The following is a 14,875-nucleotide window of genomic DNA, read 5'->3' as shown; positions in this document are numbered from 1 at the left end:
ACACTACACCAACAACTACAGTAAGCACTACAGCTTGACCGATAAATTGGCGTGCCGATTTGCGTCAACATTTCTGAACGTCTGGAATTCTCAATCTCCAACTTGAACACGGGGAGATGTATACAAATAATTCCAAATGAGGCAGTAAACCTAACATCTAACTACCAATACAGCCAAAAACCAAAAACTGATGATGGCTCCACATCAAAAGCGCACAGTGAGAGAAATAACTTTTACTGCAACACAGGTTGACCACTGTCATTCTAAAGGTCACAATTCAAATCCATCCAATATGGCCGCTGCTGAGCGGTTTCACTGTTACACCCAATTCTGTCTCACACACAAAGGATCGCACGCAGGCACGCATGTATGAACAAATGCACACACGCAAGCACACATCTCCACATGGCAGCGTCCGAACTTCTGCAACCTGCTGCTATCCGAAGTCCACTGGTGTGCAAACATTTGTGATTTAGGAGATGTGGTTCTTACTTGTTTACACAGATCCAGATTCATACCTTAACTGGCTATGCTGGGTACAAGCAGAGGGATTCTTTTCCAGTGGGGAGTCCTGTTTTATTCAGCACTGAGAGAGGATAAGCTCTAAACTATGACGTATTCTCAAATAAGACTCAAATAAGGACACCCATCACAAACCTGAGATGTCGCATAAGCTCGAACAGCAGACGGTTTTTGAGAAATCCTATTCCCCTGCATACACAAAGTAGACAGTGTAGATGATGAAGCACTCACTCACACACACACACACACACACACCCACACCCACACCCACACCCACACCCACACCCACACCCACGCAGCTCAAAAAGGTTTGTCTGTTCGGAACCTTTGAAAAAGAGATGAGGAAATCAGAGCAGAGAATCATCATTCCTGGGACAAGTGTTCAGTACATGAAGAGTAAGTGTGTGTGCACTTTGGAGGTGATTATACACACGTCTATCTTTGTGCATGTTGTCTATTGTTTTTGTGTGTCTGTGTGTGTGTGTGTGTGTGTATTGGCATTTGTGTGTGTGTGCGCGCATGTCTCTGTGTGTGTGTGCGCACTGCAGCCCAGTGAAGGTCAGAGGCTGGGAGCAGAGTCCAACCTCTCTGTAGCTCAGGAGTTACACTGTGTATGTCACAGCATGTGCGCACACACACACACACACACACACACACCAGTAGGAGTTTAGGGCAGACCTCTGGGCCTCAGCATCTCCAGCTGAAGAGAAGTGCAGATCAATCAAACAGCAACAGGACACAGATGATGGGTGAAAGGTGTTCAACAATGTAGACTAAAAAGTGCGCTACAATTTGTATCGTTCGTCTACGTAACTGAATAAATGCATGCAAACATCTAATGACAAGTCTCCACTAAATCCTGGCGAGGGGGAGGCCACGTTGGGGAGAGCGAGCGCACACACACACACACACACACACACACACACACACACACAGTGCCATCACCTTCTATACTAAGCTTCCTCTTCTCCATTTCCCGTTTGAGACTTCCCGAGCCCATCTGCGCACACACACACACCCGCATGACCGTGATAATGATGCCGTATGTCTACGTGTATCCGACTCCATGGCTCTCTTCCAATAATGGAGAACCACAATAACAGTGCACTAATGAGCTAGCTGAAATAACTCATTTGAGCACTCTCACACACACACTCACACACACACACACACACACACACACACACACACACACACACACACACACACACAAAGAATTCCGGATTGTGGCTGCGGGAAAATGTGTGTAGAAGTGTGTGTGAGTGTGTGTACATGCATGTGTGCATGTCTGTGTGTGTAAGAGATAAAGGGAGCGAGAGAGGGAGTGTGTGTGTCGGACAGGCCTGGATGATACACACACAAAACCACAGGCCTCTGTCACGAGTCCTAGTTCTGCCCAGCTGGGCTGAGCTGGGCTGAGCTGGGCTGGGCTGGGCGCTACTGTGTGTTGTGTTGTGTTGTGCGGTGCTGTGTTGTACTGGGTCGGGCCGTACCAGCATTCCTCAGCGGGTTTACTGGAACAGCGCAACAAAAGGACAACACAATCCCACCATTCACCCCGTCCTCCCAGCCAGAGACAGAGAGAGAGAGAGAAATCATCACAGAGATGCCCTGCCCCTAAAGTGTGTGTGTGTGGGGGGGGGGGGGGGGGGGGGGGTAGAGAGAGTGAGAGAAAGGAGAGAGATACAGAGACCCAGAGCAGAGGAAAGACACAGAAAGAAATAGAGAGGGAAAAAAAAGGACGAGTCCATGACAAAGGGGTAAGACAAATGCACTTGCACGCACACAGATGTAGTCGTCCTTACTATTCTACTGCTTTAAATAAAATAAAATGTATTATTATTAATATTATTATTGTCGTGGTTGTCAATTATAATCCTTAATAAATACTATTGGGTCACTACACCGCACCTGTATACGTTCTGATTGAATGTACCCATCGACTTATATGTGTATGTTCAGTGCCTATGTGTCATGCCAATAAAACAGTTCTGAAATGGCAGAGTGAGAGAGAGAGAGACATTCACAGCAAGGGGGAGTGTTGATATTTACATGCTTAACCCTTACACCAGGAAGAGTAGGCTCCATCTAACCACCCAACCAGGGCCAGAGGCAAATACAGCGCTTGGCCGCCTGCTTTATGTAAACAGCCCTAAAAGGCATCTCGTTTGAGGGCTGAGGTGAAAGGTTTTAGAGTGACAGCGTTGGATCAGCTCAGATGACCGTTTAACTGTGGGCCTCAAGAGGTGCTACTTCCTGCTTGCACACACACACACACACACTTGATACAACGCAGCATAAGTGGGCAGTCACACACACAAACATGCACTTACAGAGAATAGTTTTAATGAAATGAACCAAAAAAAAGAAAACATTTACAATAGCCAGATGGCCGTTAGAGTTCAGACATCATATTTGTGTGTGTATGCGTGTGTGCAATGAGCATACAGCAATCTGACCGCGTGTCCACATTCTGAAGCTGTGTCCACATGTTTGTGGGTGCGTGTGTGTGTGTGTGTGTGTGTGTGTGTGTGTGTGTGTGTGTGTGTGTGTGTGTGCGCGTGTTTGTGGTGTGCGTGCGCCATGAGCATACTGACCGCATGTCCACGTGTATTTGTGTGACGGACCAGACAACAGAAACTGCGTTTCCCCATGTTTGCTCCATGTTCCAAAGTTATGTACGTGGAGAGAGAAAGGAGAGACCGAGGAAGAGAGTGAGGAACACTCACACACACACACACACACACACACACACACACACAGACACAGACACAGACACAGACACAGACACAGACACAGACACACACACACACACACACACACACACACACACACACAGACACACACACACACACACACACACACACACAGACATCCTTAAACCTGAACACATCAAATCCAAACCAACTTTGCTATTTTCTGTTTACATATGCACAGCTACATTGAGCTTTGCATTTTATGAGGCCCTGGATTAGTATGGAAGTTCTCAAATACATGGGGGGTGGGGGGGAGAGGGGGAAATACATCTTTCCAACCACCGATTCCAAATCACGATTGAATGCTACAATAGCTGTCTCCAGACACGGTCGAGTGCAATATAGTCACTGAGACTCTACTCTGACCTTGACTAACACTGCAGAGGATTACTGGACACACACTGGACACACACACACAGGAAGTGAGAGACCAGAGGACGTTCATAATAGATGTGTGGTTGTGAGTGTTTACATATGCATAACTTGGTGTTTCTGCGGAAGTGCGTTGCCTATGAAGAAGTTTTCACAAAAACTTTCATATGTGGGTACAGCTGAATCGTGTGAGCTTTTCAGCATGCATGCATGCGTCTGTGTGTGTATGTGTGTGCCTATGTGTGGGTGTGTGTGTGTGTGTGGGAGCGCGCATGTTGTTGTGCCTATCGCTGTCCTCACAGATGCATCCTGTCACCAGTCTGTGACACAGTCACTTCCGCATCCTTGTCTTGGACCTTCCATTTGTGCTCATCTCCGTTAGACCTCTCATCCTGTCCCTGAGCCGTGACAGCGAGGAAGTGTTGCCTTTCCGATACATCATTAAACGGGATGCATCGGAACTGAACCCCATACACTAGGAGGATCACTGACCCACAGGGAGTAAGCAAACTGATAAGACTGATTGACAGATGCTGTTCCGTCTACCCGGTTCCAGTTCAGGCATTTGGACCCTGTGAAGAGCTTTGAGAGGCCACTTCTATTAGTAAATGAAACTATGAATCAATACAATTGAACTGAGTAGAATGTGCTCATCTGCTGCACTTTAAATTACCAATGTGTATGAATTGTGCTACATAAATAAACTTGCCTTAGCTTGCCTTGCCTCTATGGTTAATGCGGATGGGCTAGTCACCACCACTGTCAGTGCCTCCTCCCTCTCTCTATCTACCCCTCTCCCTCTGTCTCTCTCCGTCTCTCTATCTACCCCTCTCCCTCGCTCACCTTTGTGACCCCAGAGGTCCAGAGCACAAACAGGCTCAGAAGATGGCTGCCCTGATCGAGGGGAAACATTTCTGTGTGACGTGGCGAAACCCATGACCCCCTTGGCAGTGAATGAAGCAAGTGAGGAGTCCTAAACTACTTATATCTGAGCGCTGATGTCAAAGCAGAGCTGAAAAGCCGTTACTAAAAAATGTTGGCAGTGGCGCAGTGGTTGTTAAATGATAGGGTCTGAATCAATTTTGCGGGTTCTTTTATTATTGAAGATGATAGCAATGCCAGGATGTCTTTAAGAAGCTAAATTACAGAACAATACAAAGTTTAAAAAATGAATGTATACAAAAAAATGGCAATCATATTTGTTCAGATTCACAAATATCAGTAAATCATTCCAGAACGATCTTGTTGACATCACCCAAAGGGGTCCCTATGACATTCAGACAACTAATACATTCTTTGTAGAGAATGAGAGAATTCCAAGATGTGACATGACTGACATGCCACTCTCTTTCAATTTTTTGCCATGCAGCTTTGACCGATTCATGTCTGGACAGTTTGGGCTTGCAGAGGCAGAGAACCCATGGCACGCCTCATGCCAATCACACTGGTAACACAAATGCACTCGGTTTGTAAGAGTTACAGGGAGAAAGACACTTTCTCCAGGTTGTTCTAGAAAATGTGTGTGATTGCAAGTCAGCGACAACATCTGCCAAGAGACCACCTCTGGCTTTTAGACATGGCAGACATGACACTGCCCACAGATAAAAACATAAACACAGCATGCCAACTAAGGCCAACTCAGCCAATCAGAACAAGAATGTCAGGTTTTCTTGTTGATGTTGTTGTTACCAGTGACACGGGAGGATTTGCATCCATCAGGGAAGAGGTCAAACCTGTTCCTAATGCGCAGGTTGAACTGCCCATATCGAGGAAGACCATGACCAACTATCCCAGCAAACAAAGTTACCCATATCTGAGAGAGTTAAAGATACAGTCTGTGGTTCTGGTAAAAGTTTGTTGATGTTTTAGTTCAACAGCCAATCAAATCACACCCCTCCATTCTGTGCTAAGAAAGCAATGTGTAGATTGGCTGGCCTAGTCTATGGCTCGGTCCGAGACACTTTGCACATTTCCAGAGCCAGGACTGTGTACGAACAACAGAGTTTTTTTGAGATCACACAGCGAGAGAACCGTGACCCAGTCCCAATGTGGCAGAATTGTGTGATTATCTACATAAAGGACAGTTAATTTACACGTGCCTGTCTCAGCACAGCTATCGCATCCAAGTATGGATCAGATCCGTTTCTGATGAAGAGAAAGTTTAGAGGATTGAATTTCAAAACATAACTGAAAGAAACAAGCTGAAAAGCCTCAAAGTATCCAAACAGACCAGGCAGCCTATCTGCTCATGTAGCTACCAGTCTTCCATCAGAGACAGGACAACTAGAGCAAACAAACACATTCCAATCACAAACATGTGCACACTTGTCTTTGTTCAATGTTTATCTAGATGACCTTCACATACACATCACATTTCATTTCATTGTAACGCCATATGAGAACCAGTGATACCCTGCTGTGTGCAAGAAGGTGTGACACAGGATGAGCACCAGCACTGAGACGGCCCAGCATGCTGAAGAGCTTCTCCTATCCTTGCTTCCTATTGGCAGTATCACAATAGTGTCTGTGTGTGTGTGTATGTGTGTGTGTGTGTGTGTGTGTGTGTGTGTGAATACTCCTGGTCTAAAGCTTTGAGGGAGGGGAGAGTATTTACCCTAATACTGCCATAGGCTGACAGCTGTCTAGCAAGGGGTAAGACTCACCCTGCAGTATGCCACAAGTCTGCCATTTTCTCTGTGAAAGTGTGTGTGTGTGTGTGTTTTATGAGTGTGCTAGTATGTGTGTGTATGTGAGTGAGACATTTTGTGACTATGACTAAAGAAGTTGGGTAACTACTGAGATGGCTACGTCTATCTTAGTGCGAAAGTACATGCACCACTGTGAACATCAAGCAATGACATGCTGGATGTGTTGTGGACTGCATACTGCTGACATTGCCAATCTGTTCTATACACAGTGACATCTGTGTTGAACTGCAGTTAACCATCAGACAAGGGCTCTAAGTCTGAAATCTATATCTATTTTCTCCTGGACGCTGTCTGGCCAAAGAAAGTTTTACTGGGCACCGAGTAGACAGCTGGGGCACGCACATAAACAGATTGAGGAATTATTGAAAAAAAAAAAACGGTTAGTGTAGGAATGGCTTGCTATGTATTTCTTGCATTATATTAGTGGCCCTCCTGTGAAGGGTCAAGACCCATGACTTGTCACCTGTTGACTGGTGGTACAAGTTACCTCTTTGCCATTTAGCTTGCCTATCTGCTGTGACCTGCTGGGTGTTTCTAGACGCGCCTATCGACGTTGATCAATTGAACAAAACTGACCGCTTGATTATGTATTACAAATTACAGACAGCAAACGAGTTTGACGAGCAGCACAACGTTACCCATTCCGTATACCTGTAACACTGGAACTAAAAAATATGTGACAAAGCCTCGTGCGGTTCTTTTTCGTCCTACAACATCCCCTGAAACCCTTTTTTAGGCTTTTGTAGGATGGGGGGCTACACATTGTGCAGGGGAATAAAATGCCAACATACCTTCTGCAATTAGCTCATCCACTGTAACCTGGTATCGGCCGACAGCAAACACCTTCCCGATGTAGTTTGTTACTCCCGTGCCCCCTCCGGACCCAGAGCCACCTCCCAGTCCGCCGCTCTCCGACTTTGGCATTCGAGAAAACTTCTTCATTCTTGATTCTGATAGGAGTGTCCACTTCTCCGACCTTGTTCTTTTAAGGCTGCTACTGACAGTACCGAGACGCAGAGAAATGTTGAAACTTGCTCAGCTACCCTCTCATCTCCAGTCTTTGTCCTGCATTCTCTCTGCAACCGACTTATTGTGGTGCCGTTGACTTCAATCACTTGAATGTCATGGCAGAGATTCCAAAAAACGTAGGTAGTTACCAACTAACGATATATTCTACAAGATGATAACAATATGGACAGGTTTGATCAAACAAATCCAGCTAGCTAGGAAGCTATCTGCTATACGATAAGCTAGATAATGTCCACCACGCTGTCGATTGTAACCTAGCAAGCTAGCGTACTGTTATATTGCAGTTATGGCTAGCAAGCATACATGCAGGCGTTCCACACAACGACCTAGCTGGCTAGCTAGCCTGCTGCTGAGGGTGCGACAAACGCATTAAAAAGGCATGCTCTACGGCTCTTAAAAATCCACAACTAAGCCGATAGATACTCGCAACTACTTGCTTGCCATCTGCAGGTAAACGACACTGTGCGACAGGGGGTGTGTTACAAGGCTACGCTAGTAAGCTGGGAGCTAGCAAACTCCAAAATACTGCCTACCGCGAATCAAGGAAACACCTCCCTCCTGCCCCTAGACTTCGCCACTTCCCCTTTAGTAGTTAGCTTGCTAGCTGGCTAACAAGCGTCCTGGCTTATGGTCTGCTGTATCCCGCTGCAGAGACGATGATGATGATATCATAAAGAAAGCGTTCTCAACAACTCACACACACACAAAAAAACTTTTTTAAATGAATCTGGAGCAGCAGCATTGGCTTCTCGATCTGCCGCGCGATTACCTTGCCCACCTAGTTAAACTTCGAACTCTCGTGATTCGTAAATGAGTGGGAGGTTTGTTGATTCTAATGACAGAGACCCAACAACAGAGAAGATGCCACGGCGTTGTCACATTTATTTACAATACATGTCACTCTCTGCACCCACCCCCGATTGAGTAGACCTGCGCAAATGGTCTCTTCTTGCATTTGGCTGGTACATACGCATGCGCAGCAGACGAGGCTGCGACTTAATGTATAATTTCTGATTCAAAAATTACCAAATACTATTTCCTTATGTCACACAAACGTTCACAAGTGTTTTCCTATTAGAATTCTGTGATCTGCATAGTTGGCATTTAAAATTCACCTTACATGGAGGACCTCACTGACAGTGAATGCCATTGTTGCCTCATATTGTTTTCTATGTTCCTAACCATGAGTGGGAGTTCTCGTCGTAGTAGTTTCTCTGTTTAAAATCTTAAAGCTAGTCCCCTTTCATTCAGTTGTTTAGAGATGGGCTCAAGTCACAGGAGGTCTTCACCTCTAACTGCTGAACTGAGCTCTTTCTTGCATTTCCCTTACAGAAGCAGGTCTAATTTGAAAATAAAGTGCTACTGAATTAATTCAACAAGTCTATATGCATTTCGTCTGAATTCAACTTAAACGTAGGCGATTTCTTATAAAGACTATAGACGCTATGAGACCACATTTTTACAGTTTTCACATTTTTTCACAAAATCCTAAATGTACATCTACCTATATGTTTACATAATCAATAGATAATATGCTCTCATGTTTAAGTAATTATAATATCTGAAATTCCACACTCAAAACAAAATACTAAACTTTCTTTTTCTGTTTCATGGTGACCTGCCTTTAACAATGTATTTGAATTTCAGATCAATTAATTTCAAAGTTGCTCTACAGCTCACTCGTGTGGCCAAATATATATCAACACCAGTTTAAATGTGCCTTTATGCTATCTCCAGAGGATGAGAGAGATGTTCAACTATCATCCACATACCGGTATATTAAAATCATATTATTTTCATCTTCATTCATGTTGTGGATTAATGTGAACACAATCACTTTATTTGGGTGTGCAGCAAAAAACATTAAATTGAAACGTTTTTTAATATAACAGTATGAGATGTATGGCTACGCGTTTGATCTAAAATTCCTTTCTGACCAATTTTCAATAAAATGTTTTAATCAACAGGTTTGTCGTTCTTAGTATGGTGCTCTTTTGCAAGAAATGGTTTCTCATAACTGTAATGTCATAACTGTCACTCCAGAGAAACATGCATGGGCAAAAAATCTCTACTTGCAATCATACATCTCCTTTTCACTGTTCTCTTTCTGTTTCTCGGCCATTAGGTTGAAGAGCAAAAAAACCTGTTTGGTGATTGTTTTTTCCCCCACAGAATAGACCAGTGTATGGCCAAACTAACCCTATTTTATTATTCTGATCTAGGATCTGTGAGCATCCCTCTCTGATGGCACAGGATATCTAGCTACTACAGAAACCCAAGCATGACTGGAGTCTGTTTCCACTGGTTTCAGTTTGAGGGTGTCTCCCACGCAACCTCCCTAGACCGCTCTGTGCCACTCTGTTCTCCCTTCTATGTTATATATGCAACATCTGCAGTCACTAAGGAGCGTTTCCTGTCTGTGTATGTGTGAGAGAGAGTCATCTTGTTAATTTACAACTGTATGCAAAAGTATGGGCACCTCTGGGCAAATTACACCATGACATTTGCTATTTTTTTAGTGAAAAGCTGTAAATACAGCAAGCAGACATTAACAAATTAAACTTTCATCATTTGTTAATGAATTGCTCCTTTGTATTTCATTAAGAAACTTAGATAATAACTCCAACTGTCATTCCAGCAAAAGGTCGAAAGCATCGGGAATCTACAGGAAAACCGCAGATGATGCAGAAAGTGACCTGGCAGCATCACAGAGGTCCTGAGGTAGTTTTGTGCCCACATGCCTATCAAGAAAATGCAGCAGGGGGTCTCACAGGTACAGGGAAATGCCCTCCTCGATGTTCTTAATGGCATTCAACACTGCAGGCAAAACATTAGAGCACTTCATTAACCACATTATACAGAGCTTATAGAAAGCATGTCTCTGCAATGTGAAGTGACACGACTGGCTCAGACACAGGTGATGATGATATGTCATTCTTCTTTTATTTAAGCTGTGTAAAAGTCACCAAGGTCTGGTTTTGTTCCCTAGCACAGGGCGTGTCTATCCAGTGTCAAGAAACAGAGTAAAAAGAGAATGCAAAAACACATGTTATAATACCTCCAGTTACATTAAAAGGTCCTAGTAGTACAGAGTGGAGATGCACTCAAGCTCCATGGCAGCATATACCTGAAGGGCAGCATCGGTACACAGTGTAAACCCAAGCATCTCACGTGGCACTCAGAGCTATAGAAAAACTTGCGTTGGTCCCTATTCGTTTTACACATGCATATAGTATGGTGTAAAAGGCACAGTGTAGGATGTAGATGATTGATATAAGTAGACCCTCAGGGCATGTTATGCAAACATACATGTACATGCAACACGAGATCACGGATAGAATAGGAATGTACATATACACTTAGTGTCCACATTTTTGGGCCTCATTGTCCCTATGCAAGTGTTACATATACAGTAAATATGGTAAATATTATGTATTAAACACTTGCTTTAAATCTATTTTTAAAGTTAATATTTTTGATAAATGTTCCTAAAAAAATGTGCTACAATCCTTCATAGTTCTTTTCTAATTAGACTGTCATACACTAAAATAGCAACTGAATTGTAAAGGTGTCTAAATGACATGGGGAATATGTGGGTCTGCTTAAAGACACTGAGCGTATGTTAGAAATGTTAAAGTGACTCTTAATAGTCTCTTGAACACTTTTCAACAGCAGCTACACTTTGCATCGGTACACGCTACATTTCAAAATACAAACTCGTTTTCTTTAGTCATAGGTTACCAGCCTTGATTCTAAAGGACACTTCAGCAAGTGCAAATCCTAATTCAGTCCATAATGATCTTGGCACATAAAGGTGCTGGGTCATTTTTAAGGCTTTGAGTATAAGGCTTGTGTTAAATACTTGTTAAAAAGTATAAGGCTTGTATTAAGTAAATGTCTATATCTCATCACTATGACTGTATATTCTTCATACTGTATTGTATTGTAGTACTTATTGTGTTTGTGTAGTACTTACTGTGTTTGTATGTTTTATGTTCACTGTAAGCACCTATACACCAGAACAAATTCCAGGTAGGTGTAAACCTACTTGGCAATAAATACTATTCTGATTCTGATACCAACGTTTGTGAAGTAGCCTCTTTAGACTGACAGGGCCACCGTAAATACAACAAACCTTAGTTTACCAGCATAAAAATATGAAAATGCAGAATAAAGACTGAAAAAATTATCATTTGTTAATAGCGATTCTGAATCTGAGAGCGAAAATAAGAAAGATAATGAAATCCCCAAAATCTTTGTTCAATTCTAACCCAAAACATAAATATTTGTCTTAAAGTTCCCTCATCGACAAGCAGCCCAACACTCATTTTCTATAACAGAGCACAAATGGTTGCATGAAAAACATTTCAATCGCATTTCCGGATCGCCTCACTTAGTCCTGCCAGAACCATTTCCTCTGAGTGTCGGGAAAAACCTCCACCCTTCCAGTCTGCAGTCTCACAATCATCCTGGGACATGCACTCTCCTGTCATTACGTCATTGATATTTCAGTCCGTCCCTGTGCTCCAGTCTTGAGCCGAGTCCTTGGGTAGGCACACGTTGTTTCACAGATTTCTTCTTTGCCCTGCTTTGACAGTCTCATCAAGAGTAGTTACATTATACATGATATATGTGACATATGGCATTGTTACATGCACTGATTTAGGAAGTTAATAAGAAGGTGCTCATGGGGTTACTACTAAATATTTTTCATGCTGAGGTACTTGCATGAGCACGAATCCAGAGCTGATGCCTGTGAAAACAGATGGTGGGCAAGCATACAAAATTACAATCTGGTCCATATTCATTTCATTATGTATCCTATGCACTATGCCTATGCCTAACATTTACTTAACATAGCCTTTGTCTGTTGAGAACAGATAGGATTAACAATGTATCAAGCTGAGAAGCTAGCAATAAATTATGTGAAATCTAGTCAGTATGCAAGCACTTGAAAGATTGAAACTGTGATGACCTTTTGGATAACTGGTCTTAAATAAGTTATTTCCATTCCCAATATTGATATCTCTATTGCATTCTATGTAACAATTTGACTCACTCTGTCTGCATCTTTGTATACTTACAATCACAGTCTTTCTTTGCTGCATCTGATAGGGCCCCGACTTCCCATGATCCTGGTCTCTCAGTAGAAGAGAAGAGAACCAATCAGGTATAAGAGAGAAATGCTAATGAAGTCTATCCCCACAGGCTTGGCTCCATGACCGTAAGCATCCTTCCACTGTTTCTCCGCAATGCTGTGAGTGTAGAACATGTAGGTCTTCATGCATTCGCGAGCCTTGAGCTGCTCAATCAGAGCTGGATAGCCAATCTCCAGGATGCTGACCACCTCGTCATGGTCCTGTTCCTTCTCAGCTCCCTTCTGCTCTGTCTCATTTTCTTGCCCTACCCTTTTCTTCCCTTGTGGAGAAGGGCTGGCAAAGTCCTTAGGCACAGGCGTGGTTAAAGGTGTTTGTACCGTGGTCGTCTTTGGGGGCTGTGTTTGATTGTTTGTGCGTTCGGACTGTAGCAAATCACTGCGCTTCATACAGGTGTCCATAAATTTGTCATAAGACTGTGGTGGAGGTTTAAGGAGAACTGGAGGATGGTTACCATCATCACCATAACTGCTGTTGCTGACGCCTTGATGACTCCCACTGTCGGAGCTACTTTTGCCATGGGTCTGCGTGCGCTTGTTGGTGTTGCGGGACTCCTGGGACCCATAGTGTTGATACATGTAGTGGTTGTAGTGGTACTCCTCCTGGGGGCTGTGGAAGTTGAAGTGGGGGCGCGGGAAACTGCCCAGGCCGTAGCCCAGAGCCATGCCACCCACGGCCCCGGCACCGGCTGCCACCACTGCCTGCTTGCCAAAGCCCTTGGACTGGATGGAGGGTCTGTAGCCCATGCTTTCTACACTGTGGGCGAACGGGGAGCCGCCCTGACCATAACCCTGGCCATAGGCCCCATAAGCGTAGTTCCCACCATAGCGAGGGCTCATGATCTTGTTGTTGGGGTTCCAGTAAGGGTAAGTGTTACCTTGTCTTTTGGCCCCGCCTGGCTCATTGTTTTTGGTTGGGTACTGTCTCCCCCATCCACGCCCACTCACATCTTTCACAGGCTTATTACTGGTGGAATCAGTGGACTTTGGCCTTGATCCTGTCTTGCCCCCGGTCGAGGAAGAGGTTCCTTTAGATGAAGAAGAAGATGAGGATGAGGACTTGGAGGAGGTTTTTGGCGAACTAATACGTCCACCCCCTCTCCCCCCCTTAGCACACACCTCCACGAGGAGGGCCAAGCACAGAGTCAGGAGAACAGCACGCTTCATGTTGTCTGGAGAGAAAACAACAAGAAACACACACACACACACACACACACACACACACACAGTTAGGTCAATTTGTTTCTTTATATATATATATATTAATATTATTATTATTATTTTTTTTGCATGGCTGTGCACCTACCTGTGCTATTCACTTAAGTATGTCGCTGTAATGAGGATAGCCTACTTGTAACGTAGACACTACCTTATCACTGAATCTCATCATTTAATTGAGAAAAATGACTAGCCTACATTTCATAGAGTGAATGACAGGGAGAGCACATCATTTAAAAATTATGAATTACTTAAGTTTACAATATAATCACACACACAAATGTGAACATCTAACTGCTCGGTTCTGTACCAAATGAATCGACCGTATTGATGAAATGTCTTTCCTATTTTATGCGACTGACTGACGCCTCTACTAACGTACATGAATTACTTTATAACCCATAAGATGCGATGCTATGAATGGATGGGTGTGTCAGGGAGAGACAGCGAGCACGCGCAAACGATTACAGTCAAATGATTACAGTGCTTTTTTCCTTATCGGTATATTTGTCATTATTTAAGCCGTTTTACCTTTTTCAGCTGTCTCCTAGTTGATCTTTACACGTACCTTCAGATTTGAGAACCCGTCCACTCTCTCGTTAGTTTGACCAGTCAAGGGTGAAGTGATGCTCATCAACAGGAGGGGGAGTTTTTTTATATTCTGGTGCTGCGTCATCCGGGAACTCTCTGCTTTCCTAGCAGGCTACATATAACCTCAGTAACGAGCAGACAAACGGAACATAAACACGTGAGCAGACAACAGAGCTTATCTTAAAAAAAATAGCCTATATTCAGCAACGACAAAGATTGTCTTATTTTTCTCATTTGTTTGCTATCGAAAAAAACTAGGTAGGTCTACTTAACAGTTTTGAGAAATAAATGACGCAAATCATTGAATTTTCAAGTCTCAAGCAGTAGTCAAGCCTAGTTTGACACTGGTTACCAATTATGCAGTGCCGCCACTCCCATAACGCACACTACGCGCTGTGCGTAGGGCACCAACTCCTGTGGGGGCACCAAAAAATAGGCAACTGAAAAATCATCATAGTTATAATAATTATAATGCCGATATTATTTCAGTACATAAATATCAGGGACCTTTTAGGCATGTATAT

The 14,875-nt window shown here is 43.6% G+C and overlaps 2 protein-coding genes across 3 annotated transcripts in view; both read right to left on the bottom strand.

Moving 5' to 3' along the window:
- Nucleotides 1–8,334, bottom strand: part of bmp2k (BMP2 inducible kinase) — a 61,722-nt gene extending 53,388 nt beyond the window's left edge. The window contains exon 1 of the mRNA XM_012835123.3: nt 7,150–8,334. Within this exon, the coding sequence (XP_012690577.2) occupies nt 7,150–7,300 (151 nt within the window). The 5' untranslated portion in view covers nt 7,301–8,334. The remainder of the gene's footprint in view (nt 1–7,149) is intronic.
- A 3,055-nt stretch (nt 8,335–11,389) lies between these two features.
- On the bottom strand, nt 11,390–14,791 carry LOC105906877. 2 transcript variants are annotated; one of them, XR_004164021.2, is made up of 3 exons: nt 14,329–14,791; nt 12,472–13,714; nt 11,390–12,140 (listed from the first exon to the last, which is right to left on the bottom strand). XR_004164021.2 is itself a non-coding variant. In XM_031570712.2 (2 exons), the coding sequence occupies exon 2, from the start codon at nt 13,707–13,709 to the stop codon at nt 12,531–12,533; it is 1,179 nt and encodes a 392-aa protein (XP_031426572.1). In that variant the 5' UTR covers nt 13,710–13,714; nt 14,329–14,791; the 3' UTR covers nt 12,161–12,530. The 2 variants fall into 2 exon arrangements, 1 of the variants encoding a protein (XP_031426572.1); XM_031570712.2 differs by lacking the exon at nt 11,390–12,140 and having other exon boundaries at nt 12,161–13,714.
- Between the last annotated feature and the right edge of the window lie 84 nt (nt 14,792–14,875).

Source organism: Clupea harengus, chromosome 7, assembly GCF_900700415.2.
Source record: "Clupea harengus chromosome 7, Ch_v2.0.2, whole genome shotgun sequence".
NCBI classification, from domain to species: domain Eukaryota; kingdom Metazoa; phylum Chordata; class Actinopteri; order Clupeiformes; family Clupeidae; genus Clupea; species Clupea harengus.
Note: the sequence above shows the minus strand (reverse complement) of the source record. Positions and strands in the feature narration are given on the sequence as shown.

What these genes read in the sequence shown, in the direction of transcription:
- LOC105906877 (XM_031570712.2), bottom strand. Translation starts at nt 13,709, where the DNA reads ATGAAGCGTGCTGTTCTCCTGACTCTGTGCTTGGCCCTCCTCGTGGAG.